The sequence below is a fragment of the Neomonachus schauinslandi genome, chromosome 4, assembly GCF_002201575.2.
Source record: "Neomonachus schauinslandi chromosome 4, ASM220157v2, whole genome shotgun sequence".
NCBI classification, from domain to species: domain Eukaryota; kingdom Metazoa; phylum Chordata; class Mammalia; order Carnivora; family Phocidae; genus Neomonachus; species Neomonachus schauinslandi.
In genome coordinates, this window is record NC_058406.1 from 18805396 (window position 1) to 18826923 (window position 21528).

General features: G+C 40.1%; 1 protein-coding gene across 1 annotated transcript in view; it reads right to left on the reverse strand.

The window, feature by feature from the left end:
• Positions 1–21204, reverse strand: part of LOC110574773 (aurora kinase A and ninein interacting protein) — a 23335-nt gene extending 2131 nt beyond the window's left edge. Inside the window, exons 1-3 of the mRNA XM_021683566.2 lie at positions 21127–21204; positions 2907–3045; positions 212–1033 (exon numbers count right to left, since the gene is read on the reverse strand). Coding sequence (XP_021539241.1) covers positions 212–1033; positions 2907–3045; positions 21127–21204 — 1039 coding nt within the window. The remainder of the gene's footprint in view (positions 1–211; positions 1034–2906; positions 3046–21126) is intronic.
• Between the last annotated feature and the right edge of the window lie 324 nt (positions 21205–21528).

A 21528-nucleotide genomic window follows, 5' to 3' on the forward strand; every position in this document is an offset into this window, starting at 1 on the left:
TCCTCACAAAGAGACACAATGCCAATCATACAGTCTCAACAAGTGGCACCCCCTGCTTTATTTACACAAAGAAAATGCTCAATAACATCCCTTGCCTCCCTTCCCCCCCCCTCTCCGCCCAATATTTTCCTATAGCTCTGTCATTTCAAGGTACTTCTGGAACCAAATCATCATAAAGACATTTAGACTTGGTGCCTGATAACTTGATTACCTTCAGAGTCCTGGGTAAAGAGCAAATCAGGCTGCAGATTTAACTGAGTGGGCCTCTCTTGGCACTGAGCCCAAGAGCTATTATGAAACTGCCCTAAGCCCCGATTCTGATTGTTTGTTACATCTCGGAAAGGAGCTCTGGAGTTGTGGGCAATAACCCGCTGGCCCTGAGAATCCTCAGTGAAAAGCTGACTCCAGGAGTCCTTGTCATTCTTTTCACTGTCCCAGGAAAACACAGGGACAGGACAAGGGCTTTGTTTCACTGAGTCTGTGTTTTCTCCACTCCAGGAATCCCTGCATGTTTGAAGGAGGATGGAGGCCTGCCTGGTTTCTCTGGCAGACACCTTTTCCAATTTAATCTTGTCCAAGGGCTGAAGGCCCTTGCCCCCAGGTGGTTGAACGCGTCTCTCCACATCCTGATGGTTTTTTTCCTTAGATCCATGAAGCCATTCCCTTTTCCAGGAAGAGTCTTTCTCTCCTTCCTTTTGGTCCAGCAAATAAGAACCTTCCAAGTTCTGAGTGAAGGAACAAGAGAATGAGGCTTTACTCTTTCCAGCACAGACCAAGGTGTCAGGCTGGGGCAAAGACAGCATAGTCAAAAATGGAGTTCCCATTCTGTGGTGGTCAGAAGTCTGGAGGGAATGAGGAGAAAGTCCAGCTTCCTGGGTATCTGCAGGGGTTGAAGTGGCTAATGGGGGTGACATGGAATCGTCCTCCAAGCCCTGGATCAGATGATCTAGATGGGTTGCATCTTTCTTAGACTCGTTGATCTGACTTTCTGTATGAGATGAAACACTCCTCTGGTCACCACCATTTGTCTTTCCTAGCAAAATAGACATGAATGATTATTCTGCAGGAAATCTCTGTCCTGAGCAGGATTTAGCTGGCTTTTTCTGAAATCAGTATCAGCTACTATCACTATCTAGCACGGGGGTCTTAGACTCATCACAACCTTTATAGCTGATCTTCCTGCTTTCCTTTTTTTTTTTTTTAAGATTTTATTTATTTATTTGAGAGAGAAAGAATGGGAGGGGGGCAGAGTGGGAGAAGCAGACTCCCCACTGAGCAGGACGCCCAATGCGGGGGGTCAGTCCCAGGATCCGGAGATCATGACCTGAGCTGAAGGCAGACGCTTAACTGACTGAGCCACCCAGGCGCCCCATGATCTTCCTGCTTGCAATCTCTACTTTCTCCAGAATGATCCTTCTAAAACACAGACCTTATATCCTAGTCCTCAAATATATGGATGCTTCCAAATGATCTACCTAATAAAGTTAAACATGGTACGTATACTCAGACCACAGCCTACTTTTCCAACTGTGTTTTAGTATATGGGCACATCAGTTTTGCTTTTGTTTTTTCTTTAATATGGTTTCTGTTAAATACTGATCTTGGCCAAATATATATTCCTGGATATTATCATTTGAGAAATACGCACAATACAATTTTTGTAAGGTCACTAAGATCACATTAACCACCCAACTCTTAAGAAAACCTCTGGTGATAGTGCAAAGAACATTAGGTCCTCTACTCTGCAGACATTGCCTGGGAAAGGGAATAAACACAATTAGATGATAAGTCAACCAATCGGAAGAACAATAATAAACAACTACTAGTGTCCAGCCTATCCATTTTATCAGGCATGGAATGGATACTGTTCTACCTTAAGGATGAATACCATGGACTACCCACTCCCCCCGCCCCCAAATTATACCAAGATCTAATTACAAAGCTGAATGATTTCCTTTTTCCTTCTCCAACAAGAGTTATACTGCAGAAACTGTTTTGTGAAAGATTTCTCAACTTTGCCTAAGAATTCCAACAGATTATAGAATATACCAGAATTTTGAAATAGCGGGGGATGACTGGGTGGCTCAGACTGTTAAGCGTCCAACTCTTGATCTCAGCTAGGTCCTGATCTTTGGGTCATGAGTTCAAGCCCCATGTTGGGCTCCATGTTGGGCATGAAGCCTACTTTAAAAAAAATTTTTTTTTTTTTTTTTTTTTAAATCAGAAGTGTCCTTGAAAAAAATCTGCCCTTGTTACTTAAAGCAAAAAGGGTGCTTATTTTAAGTTTCTGTTTGGGGCAGGGACAGTAGATTTTGAAGATTTATGTAAAGCAATCCTGGGAATCGCATCAAGAGTTAGAGCTCTCCTCCGAAAACCCTCCAGCTGGCAGACACACTGCTCTGAGGCAGCTCGTCCCCTGAAAAGGGACATGTAAGCAAAAAACTGCCAAAGGATGATGAAACACAAGCCAACTTTATGCCAACCTTTCTAAGAAAAAAAGCATCTTCGAACTCTGACAATTTGAGAAGCATTATACAGAAATATCTATTATCAAGTAATCCTAGAGAGACTGGTCATTATGGCCAATCCAAGACATTTACCTAAATAATGGCAGGTCAGCTCCCCTGCACACCCCAACTCCCCAAGCATACCTTTCTCCTCACTGCTCTGTCAGGGAATACAAATATTTAATATTAGACTGAGCACACAGAGTAAGAAAATGTTGGTAAAAGCATGTATATAATGCTTTGCAGAAGGGGAGGTTTTGTTGTTTGGTATCCTCTTCTAATGAGTTAGCTAAGTTAAACACAATGCACTGATGTCGCCACTTCTCATAAATTTTCCAGCATGGAAAAATGCACACACTCCTTTTTGCTCCCTGGGTATTCCCAGGCAGGTCATCATACCTGGCTGCAAGGTGAAGAAGGAAGCAATGCTGGTCTGCCGAGTGCCTGTAGGTGGAATTCTTTGAGTAAAAGAAATCTTAGCCTTTTTCTCTCCAGGAAAGAGTGTTAGCATTTTGGTGTTTGGCTTCATTAAATGTGTCTGAGGAGGGGGAGAAAAAGAATAATAGAACCTATTAATATCAAAACAGCTGCTAGACAGGAGAGATTCAATAAACACCTGTGACCCTCATGGAACTGCACTGGAACCTTTGGACTCCACTCCTATCCTATTCTCTAGGTAGTTTTTGCTGTACGTCATCTTCTACCATTTCCTGCCACACTGATGGTGTTTGTTTTTATCAGGAAATCATATTCCAACTATAGCCCAATCTTTCTGCTTCCCCACAGAAATCAATCACGTTGACTTAAACAAACAGGATTTGTTGAAGTGATTCCAGGAATGATACTCCCTCTTATACTTAAAGATAACTAATGATTCTACATCAGCAGCAGTTGACACATTTTTAGTGGTTTTCAAATAGTCACATACAGTTATATATACAGATATATACAGTTAAGAGCATAGCTCACACAGCTTGGGTTCAAATCATTCCAATTCTGCCACTGCTACTTATTAACTGTGTGACCCTATGCAAGTTGCTTAATCTAGGTCTCATTCTCATGTGTGAAATGAGGACAGTAAAATACCTATCCCATAGGGCTGTTACGAGGATTTGGTGAGTTAATTCACATAAAAGGCTTACACAGTTCCTCGGGTTCAATACTAATTGGTTATTACTAGGAGGAAGAGCAGTGAAACAGCCAGTTTTATCCACTCTCAGCCCCTTTATACTTTACAGTATGAATTTGTACCAGAAAAGGTTAGGGAAGTAAATTTTGTCAACTAACTATAAATATAACCTCATCTTTATTTAATGTGATTTGTTTTTGTTTCCACTTGCTTGTTATGGAATGCCTGAGAAGTAACCCTGAGAACAGGGTAATTTATATTCAATTCAGTTTGCATGAAAACCAAAGAAACGAGATTTGCTGATTTTCATGTTGTAAGTTGGAGACCGGTCTGAAGCGAACTCAAATTATTAATTCTAGCCCAAAGTTGACTTCATTTTTACATTTGGAAACTAAAATGTACCTTAAGTGGATAAAAGAAGAAATCCTTGGTGTAAAACTCATACTCTAACTTGCAGTACTGGTGTGGAACTTTCCCCTCCACCATACAAAACTAGAAAACTGGATAAAATACATGAAATAACTGCTATTAGATGGTGGACAACAGGAATTGCATTGGATTGTGAGCCCTGAGAGAAGGAAAACAATGAGGTGAGCCCTATGATGACTCTAGCTTTATGCCTGGAATCACTTGCCAGACCAAAATAGATAAAGTACACAGGCAGTGCATTCTGGGTTAATTGAATACATCGAGATTGGAATTTGGAGAAGCTGAGGTGGCCACTCCTCTCAAGCTGCTAAGTCCATATTCTCTCACCTTGAACCTGGGAAGAACAATAAAGTATGATAGAAATAACACTATATGGTTTCCAAAACTAGGTCATAAAAATGCCATGCATCTTAGAAGCTGGCCAGCATGCTATGAGGAAGCCCAAACAGGCACATGGCTCTCTAAATTTTATATGAGACATATCCTAGATATGTGAAACTATGTGAGACAGTATGCCAACAAGTATTTTAGCACCTATATGCTAGGTACTGGGAATATAATGATGAACAAAACAGACTGTTTCTGCCCTGGTAAAGCTTACAGCTTATGGGAAAAGACAGACTAATAATACATAGTTATTTAAATGACTACAAGAACACTAAGTCCTACAACACAAATACAAAGGATTGTAAGAGAATGTTATGAAAAATTATATGCCAACAAATTGGACAACCTAGAAGAAATGAATAAATTCATAGAAACATACAACCTCCCAAAACTGAATCAGGAAGAAATAGAAAATTTGAACAGACCGACTACCAGCAATGAAATTGAGTAAGTAATCAAAAAACTCCCAACAGTCAAAAGTTCAGGACCAAAGAGCTTCACAGATGAATTCTACCAAACATTTAGAGAAGAGTTAATATCTATTCTCAAACTATTCCCAAAAATAGAAGAGCAAGGGAAAACTTCCAAATTCATTCTATGAAGCCAGCATTACCCTGATATCAAAACCAGATAAAGACACTACAAAAACAGAGAACTACAGGCCAATATCTCTGATGAACACAAATGCAAAAATCTTCAACAAAATATTAGCAAACCCAATCCAACAATACATTAAAAAAATCATTCACCACAATCAAGTGGGATTTGTTCCTGGGATACAAGGGTGGTTCAATATTCACAAATCAGGGGCGCCTGGGTGGCTCAGATGGTTAGGCGTCTGCCTTCGGCTCAGGTCATGATCCCAGGGTCCTGGGATCGAGTCCCGCATTGGGTTCCCTGCTCCTTGGGAGCCTGCTTCTCCCTCTGCCTCTCTCTCTCTCTGTCTCTCATGAATAAATAAATAAAATATTTAAAAAAAAAAATATTCACAAATCAATCAATGTGATATATATCACATCAGTAAGATAAAGTATAAAAACCATATGATCATTTCAGTAGATGCAGAAAAAGCATTTGACAAAGTACAACATCTATTCATGATAAAAACCCTCAACGAAGTAGGTTTAGAGAGAACATACCTCAACATAATAAAGGCCATATATAAAAAACCCACAGCTAACAGTATACTCAATGGTGAAAAACTGAGAGCTTTTCTTCTAAGGTCAGGAACAAGACAAGGATGTCCACTCTCACCATTTCTATTCAATACAGTATTGGGGGGCGCCTGGGTGGCTCAGTCGTTGAGCGTCTGCCTTCGGCTTGGGTCATGATCCCAGGGTCCTGGGATTGATCCCGGGGTCCTGGGATCGAGCCCTACATTGGGCTCCCTGCTCCGCAGGAAGCCTGCTCTCCCTCTCCCTCTCCCACTCCCCCTGCTTGTGTTCCCTCTCTTACTGAGTCTCTATCAAATAAATAAATAAAATCTTAAAAAATATACATACAGTATTGGAAGTCCTAGCCACAGCAATCAGACAAGAAAAATGAATACAAGGCATCCAAATTGGTAAGAAAGAAGTAAAACTTTCACTACTTGCAGATGACATAGTACCATATATAGAAAACCCTAAAGACTCCACCAAAAAACTACAACTGATAACTGAATTCAATAAGGTTACAGGATACAAAAATCAGTGTACAGAAACCCACTGCATTTCTATATACTAATAATAAAATAGCAGAAATAGAGGTTCTCTTAAGAGAACTTAAGAAAACAATCCCATTTACAACTGCACCACCAAAAACAGTAAAATACCTCGGAATAAGCTTAACCAAGGAGGTGAACGACCTGAAACGACTATGAAAACTATAAACACTGATGAAACTGAAGACAACACAAACAAATGAAAAGATATTCCATGCTCGTGGATTGAAAGAACAAATATTGTTAAAAGGTCCATACTACCCAAAGCAATCTGCCGATTTAATGCAATCCCTATCAAAATACAAACAGTATTTCTCCACAGAACTAGAACAATCAATCATAAAATTTGTATGGAACCACAAAGACCCCGAATAGCCACAGTAATCTTGAAAAAGAAAAACAGAGCTGGAGGTATCACAAGTCCAGATTTCAAGTTATACTACAAAGTTGTAGCAATCAAAACAGTATGGTACTGGCATAAAAACATATATCAATCAATGGAACAAAATAGAAAACTCAGAAATAAACCCACAATTATATGGTCAATTACTCTTTAACAAAGGAGGCAAGAATATTATGCAATGGGAAAAAGTATCTTCAACAAATGGTGTTGGGAAAACTGGACAGCTACATGCAAAAGAATGAAGCCAGATCACTTTCTTATACCATACACAAAAATAAACTCAAAATGGATTAAGGACCGGGCACCTGGGTGGCTCAGTCGGTTAAGCATCTGCCTTCAGCTGAGGTCATGATCCCAGGGTCCTGGGATCAAGGCCCGAGTCGGGCTCCGGGCTCTGTGGGGAGTCTGCTTCTCCCTCTGCTCTGCTCCTCTCCACCCCACCCCCTTCCCCGCTTGTGCTCTCTCTTGTGTGCCCTCTTTGTCTCTCTCAAATAAATAAAATCTTTTTTTTTTTTTTAAATGGATTAAGGACCTAAATGTGAGACCTGAAACGATAAAAATCCTAGGAGAGCACAGGCAGTAATTTCTCTGACACTGGCCATAACATTTTTCTATTTTTTTTTTTTTAAGATTTTATTTATTTATTTGACAGAGAGAGACAAAGCCAGAGAGGGAACACAAGCAGGGGGAGTGGGAAAAGGAGAAGCAGGCTTCCCACGGAGCAAGGAGCCCGATGTGGGACTCGATCCCAGGACCCTGGGATCATGACCTGAGATGCTTAACCACTGAGCCACCCAGGCACCCTGGCCATAACATTTTTCTAGATACGTCTCCTAAGACAAGGGAAACAAAAGCAAAAATAAACTATTGGGACTACATCAAAATAAAAAATTCTTCATAGCAAAGGAAACTATCAACAAAACTAAAAGACAACCTACTGAAGAGGAGAAGATATTTGCAAATAATGTATCTGATAAAGGGTTAATAGCCAAAAAATATAAAGAAGAACTTATATAACGCAACACCAAAAAAAACCCCCAAATAATCCAAATAAAAAAATGGGCAGAAGACATGAACAAGGGTGCCTGGGTGGCTCAGTCGGTTAAATGTCCAACTCTTGATCTCGGCTCAGGTCTTGATCTCAGGGCGTGGGTTCAGGCCCCACATTGGGCTCCACACTGGGTGTGTGGAGCCTACTTAAAAAAAAAAAAAAGAAGACATGAACAGATGTTTCTCCAAAGAAGACATACAAATGCCCAACAGACACATGAAGATGCTCAACATCACTCATCATCAGGGAAATGGGAAATGCAAATCAAAACTACAATGGTGTATCATCTCACACCTGTCAGAATGACTAAAATCAAAAACCCAAGAAACAACAGGTGTTGGCAAAGATGTGGAGAAAAAGGAACCCTCATGCACTGTTAGTGGGAATGCAAACTGGTATAGCCACTGTGGAAAACAGTATGGAGGTTCCTCAAAAAATTAAAAATAGAACTACCATATGATCCAATAATCACACTACTGGGTATTTACCCAAAGAATACAAAAACACTAGAGGTGCCTGGGTGATACAGTTGGTTAAGCTTCTGAATCTTGGTTTCGGCTGGGGTTGCAATCTCCGGGTGGTGAGACTGAGCCCCACACTGGGCTCCACACTCAGTGCAGAGTCTCCTTGAGATTCTTTCCCTCTCCCTCTGCCCCTCCTGCTTGTGTTCTCTGTCTTTCAAATAAATAAATCTTAAAAAAAAATACAAAAACATTAACTCAAAAGGATATATGCACCCCTATGCTTATTATGGCATTATTTACAATAGCCAAATTACAGAAACAGCCCAAGTATTCACTGATAGATAAATGGATAAAGAAAATGTACTGTACTACACACACACACACACACACATACACACAGTGGAATATTGTTCAGCCATAAAAAAGAATGAAATCTTGCTATGTGCAACATGGGTGGATCTAAAGAGCAAAATAAGTCAGAGAAAGACAAATACTGTAAGTTTCATTCATATATGGAATTTAAGAAACTAAACAAATGAAAAAAAGAGACAAACAGAAAAATGGGCTCTTAATTATAGAGAGCAAACAGATGGTTACCAAACGGAAGGTGGGTATGTGATGGTGAAAGAGGTGAAGGGGATTAAGAGTATACTTATCTTGATGAGCACTGAGTAATGTATGAAATGTTGAATCACTGAAACTAATTTAACACTGTATGTTAATTATACTGGAATTAAAATAAAATTTAAAAACATACTAAGTTTTCAGTCGGATAAGCATCTTCCTTCAGCTCAGATCATGATCCCAGAGTCCTGGGATCAAGCCCCGCATTGGTCTCTCTGCTCAGTGGGGAGTCTGCTTCTCCCTGTCCCTCTGTCCTCCCTCACCAAGCTTGAGCTCGCTCTCTCTCATTCTATCTCAAATAAGTAAATAAAATCTTAAAAAAAAAAAAAAAAGACTTATACAAACTACATATTATCAGAGAACAGTAAGACCTCAATTAACAAAACATCTGGGAATAAAGCTTTTCACCAAGTTGGCCATCCTAGCAAGAGTAGGACATTCCTTACTTAGGTCAGAGCAATGTCAAGAGTGATACTGCCCCCAGTTATAGCTCCCTTAGAAGACTTTGGCTTTAAGGAAGTATGTTTATCACAGTGGAATGTTTATTTATTTTTTAAAGATTTATATTTACTTATTTGACAGAGAGAGAGAAAGAGCACGCATGAGGAGCAGCAGCAGCAGAGGGAGAGGGAGAAGCAGGCTTACCGCTGAGCAGGGAGCCCGATGCGGGACTCGATCCCAGGGAATTAAAAAAAAAAAAAAAAATTCCTCCTGGGATAAATCCTCTTATGAGAGCATACCATCTTGCTCAAAATCTGTCAATAGTTTCTCTACTACCTTATAGCATAAAGTACTGACTCTCAGACTGCACATACCAGTATGATTCCAGTTACCCTTTTCTCCATTACCAAAACCCCTTTGTGTATACTGTAGCATAATACTCACCCACATGCCAGTCCCTATTATGGCCTCTGCCTTCCTCATTTTTGTGCCTCACATAGAAGGGCCTTTTTCACACCCACATCTGAAATGCTACATATACTTCAGCTTAGCCCCAAGCATTCCTGATTCCTACAACCAGAGGTAATCTCTTCCCCTTCTAAACTTGACATTCATCACTTGGTATTTCAAGACTTACCTAACAAAATTCTGGTATCAACATTTGATTCACATACTGTTTATCCTGTCCTCCACTGAACTAGCTTAATACATATGGTAAGTACTCAATTCAATAAATATTTTAGGAAGAAGGCAGATATACAGGAGGACACATTTTGGTTATTTTTTTTTTAAGATTTTATTTATTTATTTGACAGAGAGACAGCGAGAGAGGGAATACAAGCAGGGGGAGTGGGAGAGGGAGAAGCAGGCTTCCCGCGGACCCTGGGATCATGACCTGAGCCGAAGGCAGACGCTTAATGAATAAGCCACCCAGGCGCCCCGGTTATGTTTTATATATATAACTACTCATTATATTTTCAACATCAAAAAAGCTCTCAGAAAACATTAAGCCTTTTCCAGTACTGTGATCAAAGTGAAGATGAGCTCCTGTCACTGTAATTGATGTCACACATAAGGTCCAGAGCACAGATGGGATGAGAGGTATACCCACTGAAAACTGAAGGTTTTTCTCCCAAAGTAATCTAACAATACTAAATTTATTGCAAGAACATTCTCTAGAACCACTTGGCACTGATTTTTCATCTAAACCTAATGAAAACTCAACAGGGATAAGAGAAAAAAGCAATTTCTTTTAAGTATCACAACTCCTAAACTGGAGACCTGATATGTCTACATCCATTAGCATTTCATTACTAAGTCTCATAAAAGGGTACTTCTTGCTAATGAGATTCTTCTCACTTAAAGGATGTCACACATGTCAGAGATCATTATAGCATAGCGTTTTCATACATTTGCCATCAGTTTTGCCCTAGTAAGACTATCTATTGAAGATTTGTTTAAACCTCCTGATTTTAACTACTTCCAATACAGCAATGGCTAAATGTGGCCCTCTCAACAGCAGAGTTAACAGTCCCATGAAAGAAAGAAGAGCTCACTTAAATTGGAAAGTAGATGCCTCAAATAAAATGCAATGGAGTAGAAATCACTCTGGAACAAATCCCCCAGTCTCCCCTGGAAGGTGTCAACTTTGTGAAAAGAAGTATTACTGTGTGTGTGTGTGTGTGTTTGTACACACATACAATATATACAGCTGACCCTTGAACAATATAAGGGTTAGGGTCACCGACTCCCTGCATAGTCAAAAATCCACATAACTGTTGACTCCCCCAAAACTTAACTATTAACAGCATACTGCTGACCAAAAGCCTTGTGGACAACAGTCAATTAATACATACTTTGTATATTATATGTATTCTTATAATAAAGTAAGCTAGAGAAAGGAAAATATTAAGAAAATCATAAGGAAGAGAAAATACATTTACAGTATTGTATTTAGAAAAAAATCCACAAGTGGGCCCATGCAGTTCAAACCCGAGTTGTTCAAGGCTCAACTGTACACACAATCAGCCTATATTATTATATCTATTGTCCCAATTTCCAAACACTATTTCAAGATATAGTTGGGGTTTTTTTTGTTGTTTTTTTGTTTTATTTGACAGAGAAAGAGAGAGGGATCACAAGTAGGCAGAGTGGCAGGGAGAGGGAGAAGCAGGCCCCCTGCTGAGCAGATAGCCCGATGCAGGGCTAGATCCCAGGACCCTGGGAATATGACCCAAGCCAAAGGCAGATGCTTAACCGACTAAGCCACCCAGGTGCCCCTCAAGATATAGTTTTTACTTTTTCTCTATAATCATCTACTTACTCAGGTCCCAATTTCTGGCTCCTAAATGTAAGTGGAACTAAAGGGAAAATGCAAAAGTCCTTTAAAAAAGGAGAGATATTAAGGGATGCAAATAACTGGACCAAAGTCACAGTTTAAAAACATATTTAAGGGACAGCTGTCTGGCTCAGTAGGTGGGGCTTACAACTTCTGATCTTGGGATTGTGAGTTTGAGCCCCTGTTGGGTGTAGAGATTACTTAAAAATAAAATCTAAAAAAAAAAAAACAAAAAAAAAACGTATTTAAGAGACCTCCCAACTCTGGCCAAGCCCACATTTAGGTCCTTCTTGAGCGTAATGACAGTACTTTAGATATATAACTATAGAGACCAATAATCCACCTAAAATAATAATTTAAACTTCTACTATTCCTGATTAGACCCTTATTATTTCTTGCCTAAATTTCTGCAATATCCTCCAAATTTCTCTAGCCTACCTTTCAGTGTACCACTTACTTTCATATAACCACCATTGGGCTAATCTTACAGACTACTATGTCAAATGCCTTCCATGAATCCAACAACATGGTACTAGTTTACCCTCCTAATCACACCTTCAACTCCCCTACATTTACCCTACACTTTAGTCAAACTGAGTTACTCCCAATGTAGTAAAAGAATCTATTAAAGAGAGGTCTGGCTTTAACCCTCAGCTCCTGGGAGGTAATCTCTACGTCCCTGGAATGTCCTACCTGATTGGAGTATCTGTTTACCTGAGGCCTTGGGCCACAGCAGATAGTCTATGCTAACAATGTGATCTACGGTGGGAGCTTTGGGCCATGTATCAGCTTGACCTTCATAGGGGCTAGAAACTAAGGTCAGCCACATAACTAGTCAACCATGTCTACACAACCCAAACCCCAATAAAAACTCTGGATACCAAGGCTCAGTGAGCTTCCATGGTTGGCAATACTCTATGTACTGTCACATATCATTACCAGAAGCAGTTAGGGCTGTCTAATATACTGGCTACCCAGAGAGGACACTGCAAGTTTCCCACTTTGAATTCTCCCTAGATTCAGCTTGGAATTCTCCTAGAATCTGCTTTGGCTGATTTTAATCTGTACTCTTCATTATAATAAACTAATCATGAGTTTAACAGCTTTCAGTTGAGTTCTGTGAGTCCTACCAGCAAATTATCAAACCTCGGAGTGGTCTTGGGGTCCCTTGAACTTGCAGTCGATGTGAGAAGTGAGGGTGGTCTTGGGGACTCCCTAACTTTTACTCCTTATTTCACAAACATCTCTTGTTATTTCCTGCTCTGTGCCACTATTCATACTGTTCCTAGAATGCCTACTCCACCTTCATTGCTTTCCAACAAGATCCAACCCTTGCTTTAAGGTCTGTTCAAATGCCATCTCTTCCACAAAGCCTTTAACAGCTTTACTGAGATATAATTCACATACCATAAAATCTACCCATTTAAGTGTACAGTTAAGTGTTTTTTTAGTATAGAGTTGTGTAAAAATCACCACAATCTAATTTTAGAACATTTTTCATTGTCCCAAAAGAAACCCTGTACCCATCGGCAGTCCCCATTCCCACCCCACCTCAGCCCCAGGAAACCACTGATTTACTTTCTGTCTCTATAGATTGACAAATTCTGGGGCACCTGGGTGGCTCAGCTGCTTAAGCATCTGCCTTCGGCTCAGGGCATGATCCTGGAATCCCCAGACTGAGTCCCACATCGGGCTCCCTGCTCAGCGGGGAACCTGCTTTTCCCTCTCCCTCTGCTCCTCTCCCACTCGTGCTCGCTCTCACTCTCCTGCTCACTTACTCTCTCAAATAAATAAAAATCTAAAAAAAAAAAAAAAGATTTGTCTGTTCTGGACCTTTCATACACCATACAATATCTGGTCTTTTGTGACTGGCTTCTTTCACTGAGCATGTTTTGGACGTTCATCCAGGTTGTAGCATGTCAGATACTTCAATCCCTTTTTATTGTCAAGTAATATTCCATTGTTTGGATATACCATTTTGTCTATCCATTCATCATTTGTGGGCATTTTGGTTGTTTCCACTCTTTAGCTATTATGAGAAATGCTGCTACAAACATTCAAACATTCGTTCACTGGTGTACAAGATTTTGTGTGAACTATCTTTTCATATCTCGGGTCTATACTTAAAAGCAGAAGTGCTGGGTCATATGATAACTATGTTGAACATTTTGAGGAACTGCCAAACTGTTCTGCAAACTGCCTATACCATTTTATGCACGTACCAGTAATATATGAGGGTTCCAATATCTCCACATACTTGCCAACACTTGGTATTATCTTTTTGATTATAGCCATCCTAGTGGATGTGAAGTGGTATCTCCTTGTGGTTTTGATTTGCATTTCCCTAACGACTAATGATGACAGTCTTTCCATGGGTGTATCTGAATAGACCTATAACAAGAGATTAAATTAGTAATTTAAAAACTTCCTGCAAAGAAAAGTCCACTGTGTACCACCTGAAGAAGCTGATAATTTTTAAAACCAGCAAGTCTAGGCTCCTTTTTTGTTTAACTGGCCTTCCTTTAGCTTCTCTCTCTCTCCTCGTGCACTTCGCTATAACCAGCAAGAAGAAACCAGGTAGCCCTTCAACACTGCCTGTAAGTCTCCTTGGCTATATCACATCACCCAGTTCCTTAGGTACATTCTCTATCTTCCACCTTACTACAGCCAACAGTAGTTGTAGGAAACTTTCTGTTACTACATAACAAGGATTCCCTTTCCTCTAGTTTCCAGTAAGATTATTCTCACTTTCCTTTAAACCCTCACCCACAGTCTCCCCAAAGGCCAACCCTAGTCTAGAAATAGTTTCTTACAAGCTCTTCAAGCTTTCACTAGCACTCTCTTCAAAGTCCTTCCAGCTGTCACCCATTGCCCCATGCCAAAGCCACTCTCCCATTTTAGGTTTTTGTTAGGTAGTACTCCACTGCCAAAACCAAAATCTATATTACCTTTCTATTGCTACATTAACACTTTGCCACAAAACTTAGCACCTTAAAACAACATTTATTATCTCACAACTTCTATGCATCAGGAATTTGAGAGCAGCCTATCTGGGTGGTTCTGGCTCACAGTCTCATTAGGTTGCATTTAAGTTATCAGCCAGGGTTGCAATATACACTTTCAAGGTGGCTCACTCACACAACTATTAGCAAACTCAATAAGGTTCCTCATAACATGAGTATCTCCATAGAGCTGCCTGTATGTCTGCATGTGACAGCTGACTTCCCCTAAAGAGAGAATGAGGCTGAAGCTACAATGCTGTTTATGACCTAACCTCAGAATTCTAACAGGAACACTTCCATCATATTCTATTCATTAGAGTCACCAAGTATAGCCCACACTTGGGGGGGGTGGGGAACTTAGCATCCACCTTTTAAAGAGAGAGGTATCAAAGAATTTGTGGACATATTTTAAAACCACCACCCCTCCACGCATAATAAAATGTAATCTCTTCTTTCTCTAAATGCTTAGAATTTCCTTATGCCTCTAAGGCACTTAACTGTCTGTCTGACAGTTACTTGTGTACCTACCATATTCCATGCTGCCAGGGTTAGAACTATCTAAAGGTGAATACATTATTCACTTTTTATCATCTGAAGACACCTTACACATTATGACCACTGGACCAAGAGTCAGAAGACCTGGAATCAAGCCATACAGCTGCACTTACTCTGATGTGATCTGAAGCAAATCTCTATCTGAACTTCAATTTCTTCATCTGCAAAATGGAGATAATCTCACCTCCCTCACAAGGCTACTGAGAAAGTGAAACAATACATGTAAAAAAGTTTTACAAACCATAAGCCAGTAAAGATCATATTGATAAATATTTGTTAAGTTACATTTACAGACCCTTATCAGTCTTACAGCACCAACCCCAACAGTGTTGCTACCATGGACTTCAGTATTATTATTGAGCCTATTCAGTTTCAGTGAAATAAGTTTTCTCCTCTATTTTTGTTTTTCTTTTTTTATCATTTCAGTAAGTATCACAGAGGGGTTTTTTTGTTGTTAGGTACACACTTTTTTTTTTTTTTTAAAGATTTATTTATTTGAGAGTGGGGAGGCAGAGAGAGAGAGAGAATCTCAAGCAGACTGTCTGCTGAGCATGGAGCCCGATGCAGGGCTTAATCTCACAACCCTGAGATCATGACCTGAGCCGAAACAAAAGAGTCGGAGGCTCAACTAACTGAGACACCCAGGTGCCCCTGTTAAGTACACACTTAAACTGCCATTTTACTAGAGGTCTCCTCCTGTCCATCTTTGCTTTAAAAAACTCAAAGTCCTCCCATTTATCTTCTCATCAGAGAAAGATAAAATGAGCAACTATGACCATATCTAAAAGGTTTTCTGAAAGTAAAGCTCAGATGGATCATTCATTCAATAAATTCATACTGAGTACCTACCATGTGCCACTGTTTGAAGGACTGCCTAATGGAACTTTCATTCTAGTAGGGGAAGATCATAAATGAACAAGTAAATATGCAGTATATAGTATATCTAATGGTAAAAGGGTTATGGAGATAAATAAAGCAAGACTAAGATGTTAGAGAGTACGGGATAAGGGAAAGGCTATTTTATGGTGGTTAAGAAATGGACTCAATGATAAGTTGACAAACGAACAAATGAAAGAGCAGAGCCATGTGGCATTTTAATCCCTATGCATTTCAAGGTGTACAAAAGTCCCTGCAGGGGTATGAGGTATACTTGGCTTGAAAACCAGCAAGAAGGCCAGTATGATTAGAGCAGCGTGAGGCAGAGAAAAGAGTAGCAGATGAGGTCTAAGTGTATGAGAGGGCAAACATACATGGCCAAATCATGCCTTGTAGGCCTCAGAGATTCTGGGTTTTACCAGAAGATAGGAAACTACTAGATGGTCTTAAAATTAACAGTGAGCAAAGGGTCACTCTCATTCTGGGTCAGGCAGCAGTGGTAGAAATAGTAGGAAATTATGAGATTCTGAACACATATGAAGGCAGAGTCTAGAGAATTTGCTGATGGACTGAATGTTAGTGAAGCTGCACAATGTCACAGTGGTGTTCAGTGTTCCGCCAAGGCCATCAGAAACCACTGATGACTGAGCCAAGGTTTCTGTTATCTTCACAGTTCTGTCCCCTTCTTAGGCCCACTTCTCCTTCTTGCTACATATATTTCAAGGGTAAGAAACTAAACTGCATTACAGATGAAGAAGAAACAGAAATTATTTTTGAGTTGACATTTTAAATATAATACACCTGAGACGCAAATATACAAAACACATACTAAATCTTTTTACCTCTTTATTGTGTAGAAAAACCTTTCAGAAATATTTCTCAATGTTTTAATAAAGAGGTAGCAAAGTTAAAATACAAAATTTGAAAATCATGTAAATTAAAACGGCCTTTTTAGAAATTCATACTAAAATTCATGTCTCACATAGAAAGTTCTCCATCATATATTTAGTGAAAGGTGAATAACAGAATATGTTTGAAATAATCTCATTTGTGGGGGAAACAGATATATTTATACACATAGAAAATGTCTCAAAGGATACCAAATTGTTAAAAGTAGCTACCACCAGTGAAGCTTTCTGTTTTTTACTTAATTCAATTCTATACTGATTTTTTTTTTTTACAAACACATATTACTCTCATAATAAAAAAACTGAAATGAAAACAAATACAGTATCCTCCATACCAAGGCCTAGGTAATAAGGCCAAGCCTGTCATGCCTCTGTGGGACCAAGAGAGAAGCAAACTTACTCCAAACATAGGCATCTATTTTCTGGCTAGACTATGAGCCACCCCATTAGTTGCCCCAAAACAGCAGACAATTTGTTTAGGGATCAAGTGGGAAGGGGCATATTTTCTAAAACACTGGCCCCGAGCAACTGCCTATTAATGACTGACATTAAAACTCAAACAAATGTGTGCCTATTTGATAGCTACCCTAGGAAAAGGCAGGTTTCTACATCCTATAAAAGGGAATCTTTAGGACTCTGCTCTGGGCTGGAAGTCTTAAAAAGTCAAAGAACCAGTTTTTAACAAAGTTTAAAAAACTCTTTTTTAAGATTTATTCATCTGAGAGAGAGAAAGAGAGAGCAGGAGGGGGAGAGGAAGAGGGAGAGAGAATCTTAAGCAGACTCTACTCCGAGTGAGGAGCCTGACATAGGGCTCCATCTCACGACCCTGAGATCATGATCTGAGCTGAAACCGAGTCAGATGCTTAACCCACTGCGCCACCCAGGTGCCCGTGCCCAAAATTTTTAACACACATCTCTTACCACACACACATGCACCAAGAAAAGGCCATGTGAGCACATGGGGAGGAGGGAGCTCACTCTCTGCAAGCCAAGAAGACTGTCACTATTAGAACTTGACCATGCCAGCACTCTGATCTTGGACTTCCAGTCTCCAGAACTGTGAGAAAATGAATTCTGTTGTTTAAGCCACCCAGTGTATAGTATTTTGTTACTGTCAGCTTGAGCAGACTAAGGCAATACTATTGCATATAATGGATACTATTCCATATAATGGAATACTATCTAGTCTTTAAAAAGAATAAAGCAGCTCCCTGCTCAGCAAGGGAGGGGGTCTGCTTCTTCCTCTCCCTCTGCCCCCTCTCCCCCACTTGTGTTCTTGTGTTCTCTCTCTCTCAAATAAATAAATAAAATCATTTTTTTTAAAAAGAATAAAGCAGCTCTTTGTGGATGCATATGAAATGATACATAAGATGCAATAAGTGATAAAAAGCAAGTTGCAGAACAATGTGGAATATGCTACTATTTACAAGAAAGAATAGATACCTTTTGCTTGTACATATATAGAATATGTCTGGAAGGATGCACAAGAAAGTTGTGGCCTCTGAGATGGGCCAAGGATGGTTAAAAGTATTAGGGAGATATTTCGCTGCCTATCACTGCCATGCATTTTAAATTATGTACCAGATGAACGTACCTGCCCCAAAAACATTTTTAAGTAAAAAAAAAAAATTTTTTTTAAGGAACAGATGGTTCATTTGTTATTTCTCAAAAAATGACTTTAGTTGTACAGTGCTTTTTAACAGCCCTCAATTACTTTGTTCAGGAGGTTGTAGCCACTGTAAGGGAGCAAAATTTGCCATCCAAAGTGTGCCTCTTTGGCATATGTATTATTTTAGGCTGATTATTTTTAAGGAACAGCAGGCTCAGGAATAACTGCTGACCTTCCCCCAACTACCTAAAAGAATTTAGAGAACCTGCTCCAGGAAGGAAGCTGTCACCATAGACAGTTATTCAACTATGGTTGCATTTCTACACGCTAATAATGAGCTATCAGAAAGAGAAATTAAGAAAACAATCCCATTTACACCTGCATCGAAAAGAATAAAATATCTAGGAATAAATTTAACCAAACAGGTGAAAGACTTGTACTCTGAAGACTGTAGGACATGGAGGAAAGAAACCGAAGATACAAATAAATGGGAAGATATATTCTGCTCATGGCCTGGAAGAATGAATATTGTTAAAATATCCATACTTCCCAAAGCCATCTACAAATTCAATACAATCCATCAAAATACCATTTTACACAAAACTAGAAAAAAAAAAATCCTAAAATTTGTATGGAACCCCAAAAACACGAAGCAATCTTGAGAAAGATCAAAGCTGTAAATATCATGCTCCCTGATTTCAAACTATACTACAAAGCTATAGTAATCAAAACAGTACGGTACTGACACAAAGACAGACCCATACATAGATCAACAGAATAGAACAGAGAGCCCATAAATAAACTCACATGTATATGGTCAATCTACTACAAAGGAGACAAAAATATACAATGGGGAAAAGACAGTCTCTTCAATAAATAGTGCTGGGAAAACTGGACAAGTTACATGCAAAAGAATGAAACTGGACCACTATCTTACACCACATATAAAAATAAATTCAAAATGGATTAAAGACTTGAATGTTAAGTCCTGAAGTCATAAAACTCTTGGAAGAAAAAGATGGGCAGTAAGCTCTTTGACATCAGTCTGAGCAGTATTTCTTTGAACAAATCTCCTCAGACAGGGACAACAAAAGCTAAAATAACAAATAGGATTACATTAAACGAAAAAGCTTTTGCAGAGTGAAGGAAACCATCAACAAAACAGAAAGGCAACCTACTGAATGGGAGAAGATATTTGCAAATCACACATCTGATAAAGGATTAACATCCAAAATATATAAAGTTACACAATATTTAAAAAAACGATTAAAAAATGGGCAGAGGACTTGAAAAGACTATTGTCAAAGATGACATACAGATGGCCGACACATGAAAAGGTGCTCAACATCACTAATTAACTATCAGGAAAATGAAAATCAAAGCCACAATGAGATATTACCTCACACCTGTTAGAATAGCTATTATCAAAAAGACAAAAAGTAAGTGTTGGAGAGGATGTGGAGAAAGTATGGAGAGGATGTAGAGAAAAGGGAACTCTGATACACTGTTGCTGGAATGTAAATTGGTGCAGCTACTATGGAAAACAATATAGAAGATCCTCAAAAACTTAAAAGCAGAATTACAATCCAGTAATTCCACTCCCAGGCATTTATCTGAAGAGAATAAAAACAGCAAATAAAGAAATATATGCACCCCTATATTCAATGCAGTATTATTTACAATAGCCAAGATATGGACGCAACCCAAGTGTTCATCAACAGATGAATGGGTAAAGAAAATGTGGTAAATATATACAATGAAATATTACACAGCCATAAAGAATGAAATCTTGCCATTCTCGACAGCATGGATGGACCTAGTGGGTATTATGCTAAGTGAAGTAAGTCATACAGAAAAAGACAAACATGTACAACTTCTCCTGTATGTGGAATCTAAACAACAGAACAAAACAGAAACTCATAGGTATAAGAAACAAAATGTTAGTTACCAGAGTGGGGAGGGGCTGGGGAGCGGAAGGAACAGGTGAATAGGATTAAGAGGCACAAACTTCCGGTTATAAAATAAGTAAGTCATGGGGAGGTTAAGTACTGCGTAGGGAATATAATCAATAATACTGTAGTAACTTTGTATGGTGACCATGGCAACCAGACTTATCCTGTGGATTTCTTTTTTTTTTTTTTAAAGATTTTATTTATTTATGTGACAGAGAGAGACACAGCGAGAGAGGGAACACAAGCAGGGGGAGTGGGAGAGGGAGAAGCAGGCTCCCCGCAGAGCAGGGAGCCCGACGCGGGACTCGATCCCAGGACCCTGGGATCATGACCTGAGCTGAAGGCAGTCGCTTAACCAACTGAGCCACCCAGGCGCCCATCCTGTGGATTTCTTAATGTATAAAAATATCGAATCACTATGACGTGCTAGATATTGAACGTCAAGTACAGTTCAATTAAAAAACAAAGAAAACAACACTCCTCACAGCAAATTTTCTCTCCACCACACCTCGAAGCTTTATTGTCCCAGTCTCTTCCTTCCCCATTCACAACCTGCCTGCCTTTCGTCCCATTTCCTCTCCACTCTTCCCAAACTCCATTTTTCACCGTTCTACAGGCTCCACTCCCCCTAGCCTCAGAAGTCCCAAATCTGTTCCTTTCTCGGACCCCGACTTGACCTCCACCACCCCCTTCTCCCTCCTCCAGGCCCCAACCCCTCCTCCAACACCCTCTCACCCCCCACGTCCCACCTGCACTCTCCGCCGCTTCAGCGCCGCCGCGTCCAGCCACACGCCGCAGGCTTCTTCCTCAGGGGCCCTCCGCCTCATGGCCGCTGCCGTGACCCAGCCAGCAGGACACCTGACTCCAGCTCCCGCCGCCTCACGAAACGGCTATAACTGCCTCCCCCGACGTTCGGATCTCGCGCCAACGCCGGGGGCGGAGCTACGCCGCCGCCGCCGCCGCACGCACCGCCCCAGCATCAGCCCCGCCCCTCTTTCTCAGCCGGTGGCCTCACAGGGTCGTCTGGTGGGTGGAGAACCTTTCGGTTTCCCAAGGCCTTCACGTCCCTTGTGATCTTCGAATTAGAGTTGCCTTCCCGTGATTAGGCTGTGTGAACGCGTTCACGACAATGCACAAGGAATATGCGTTTC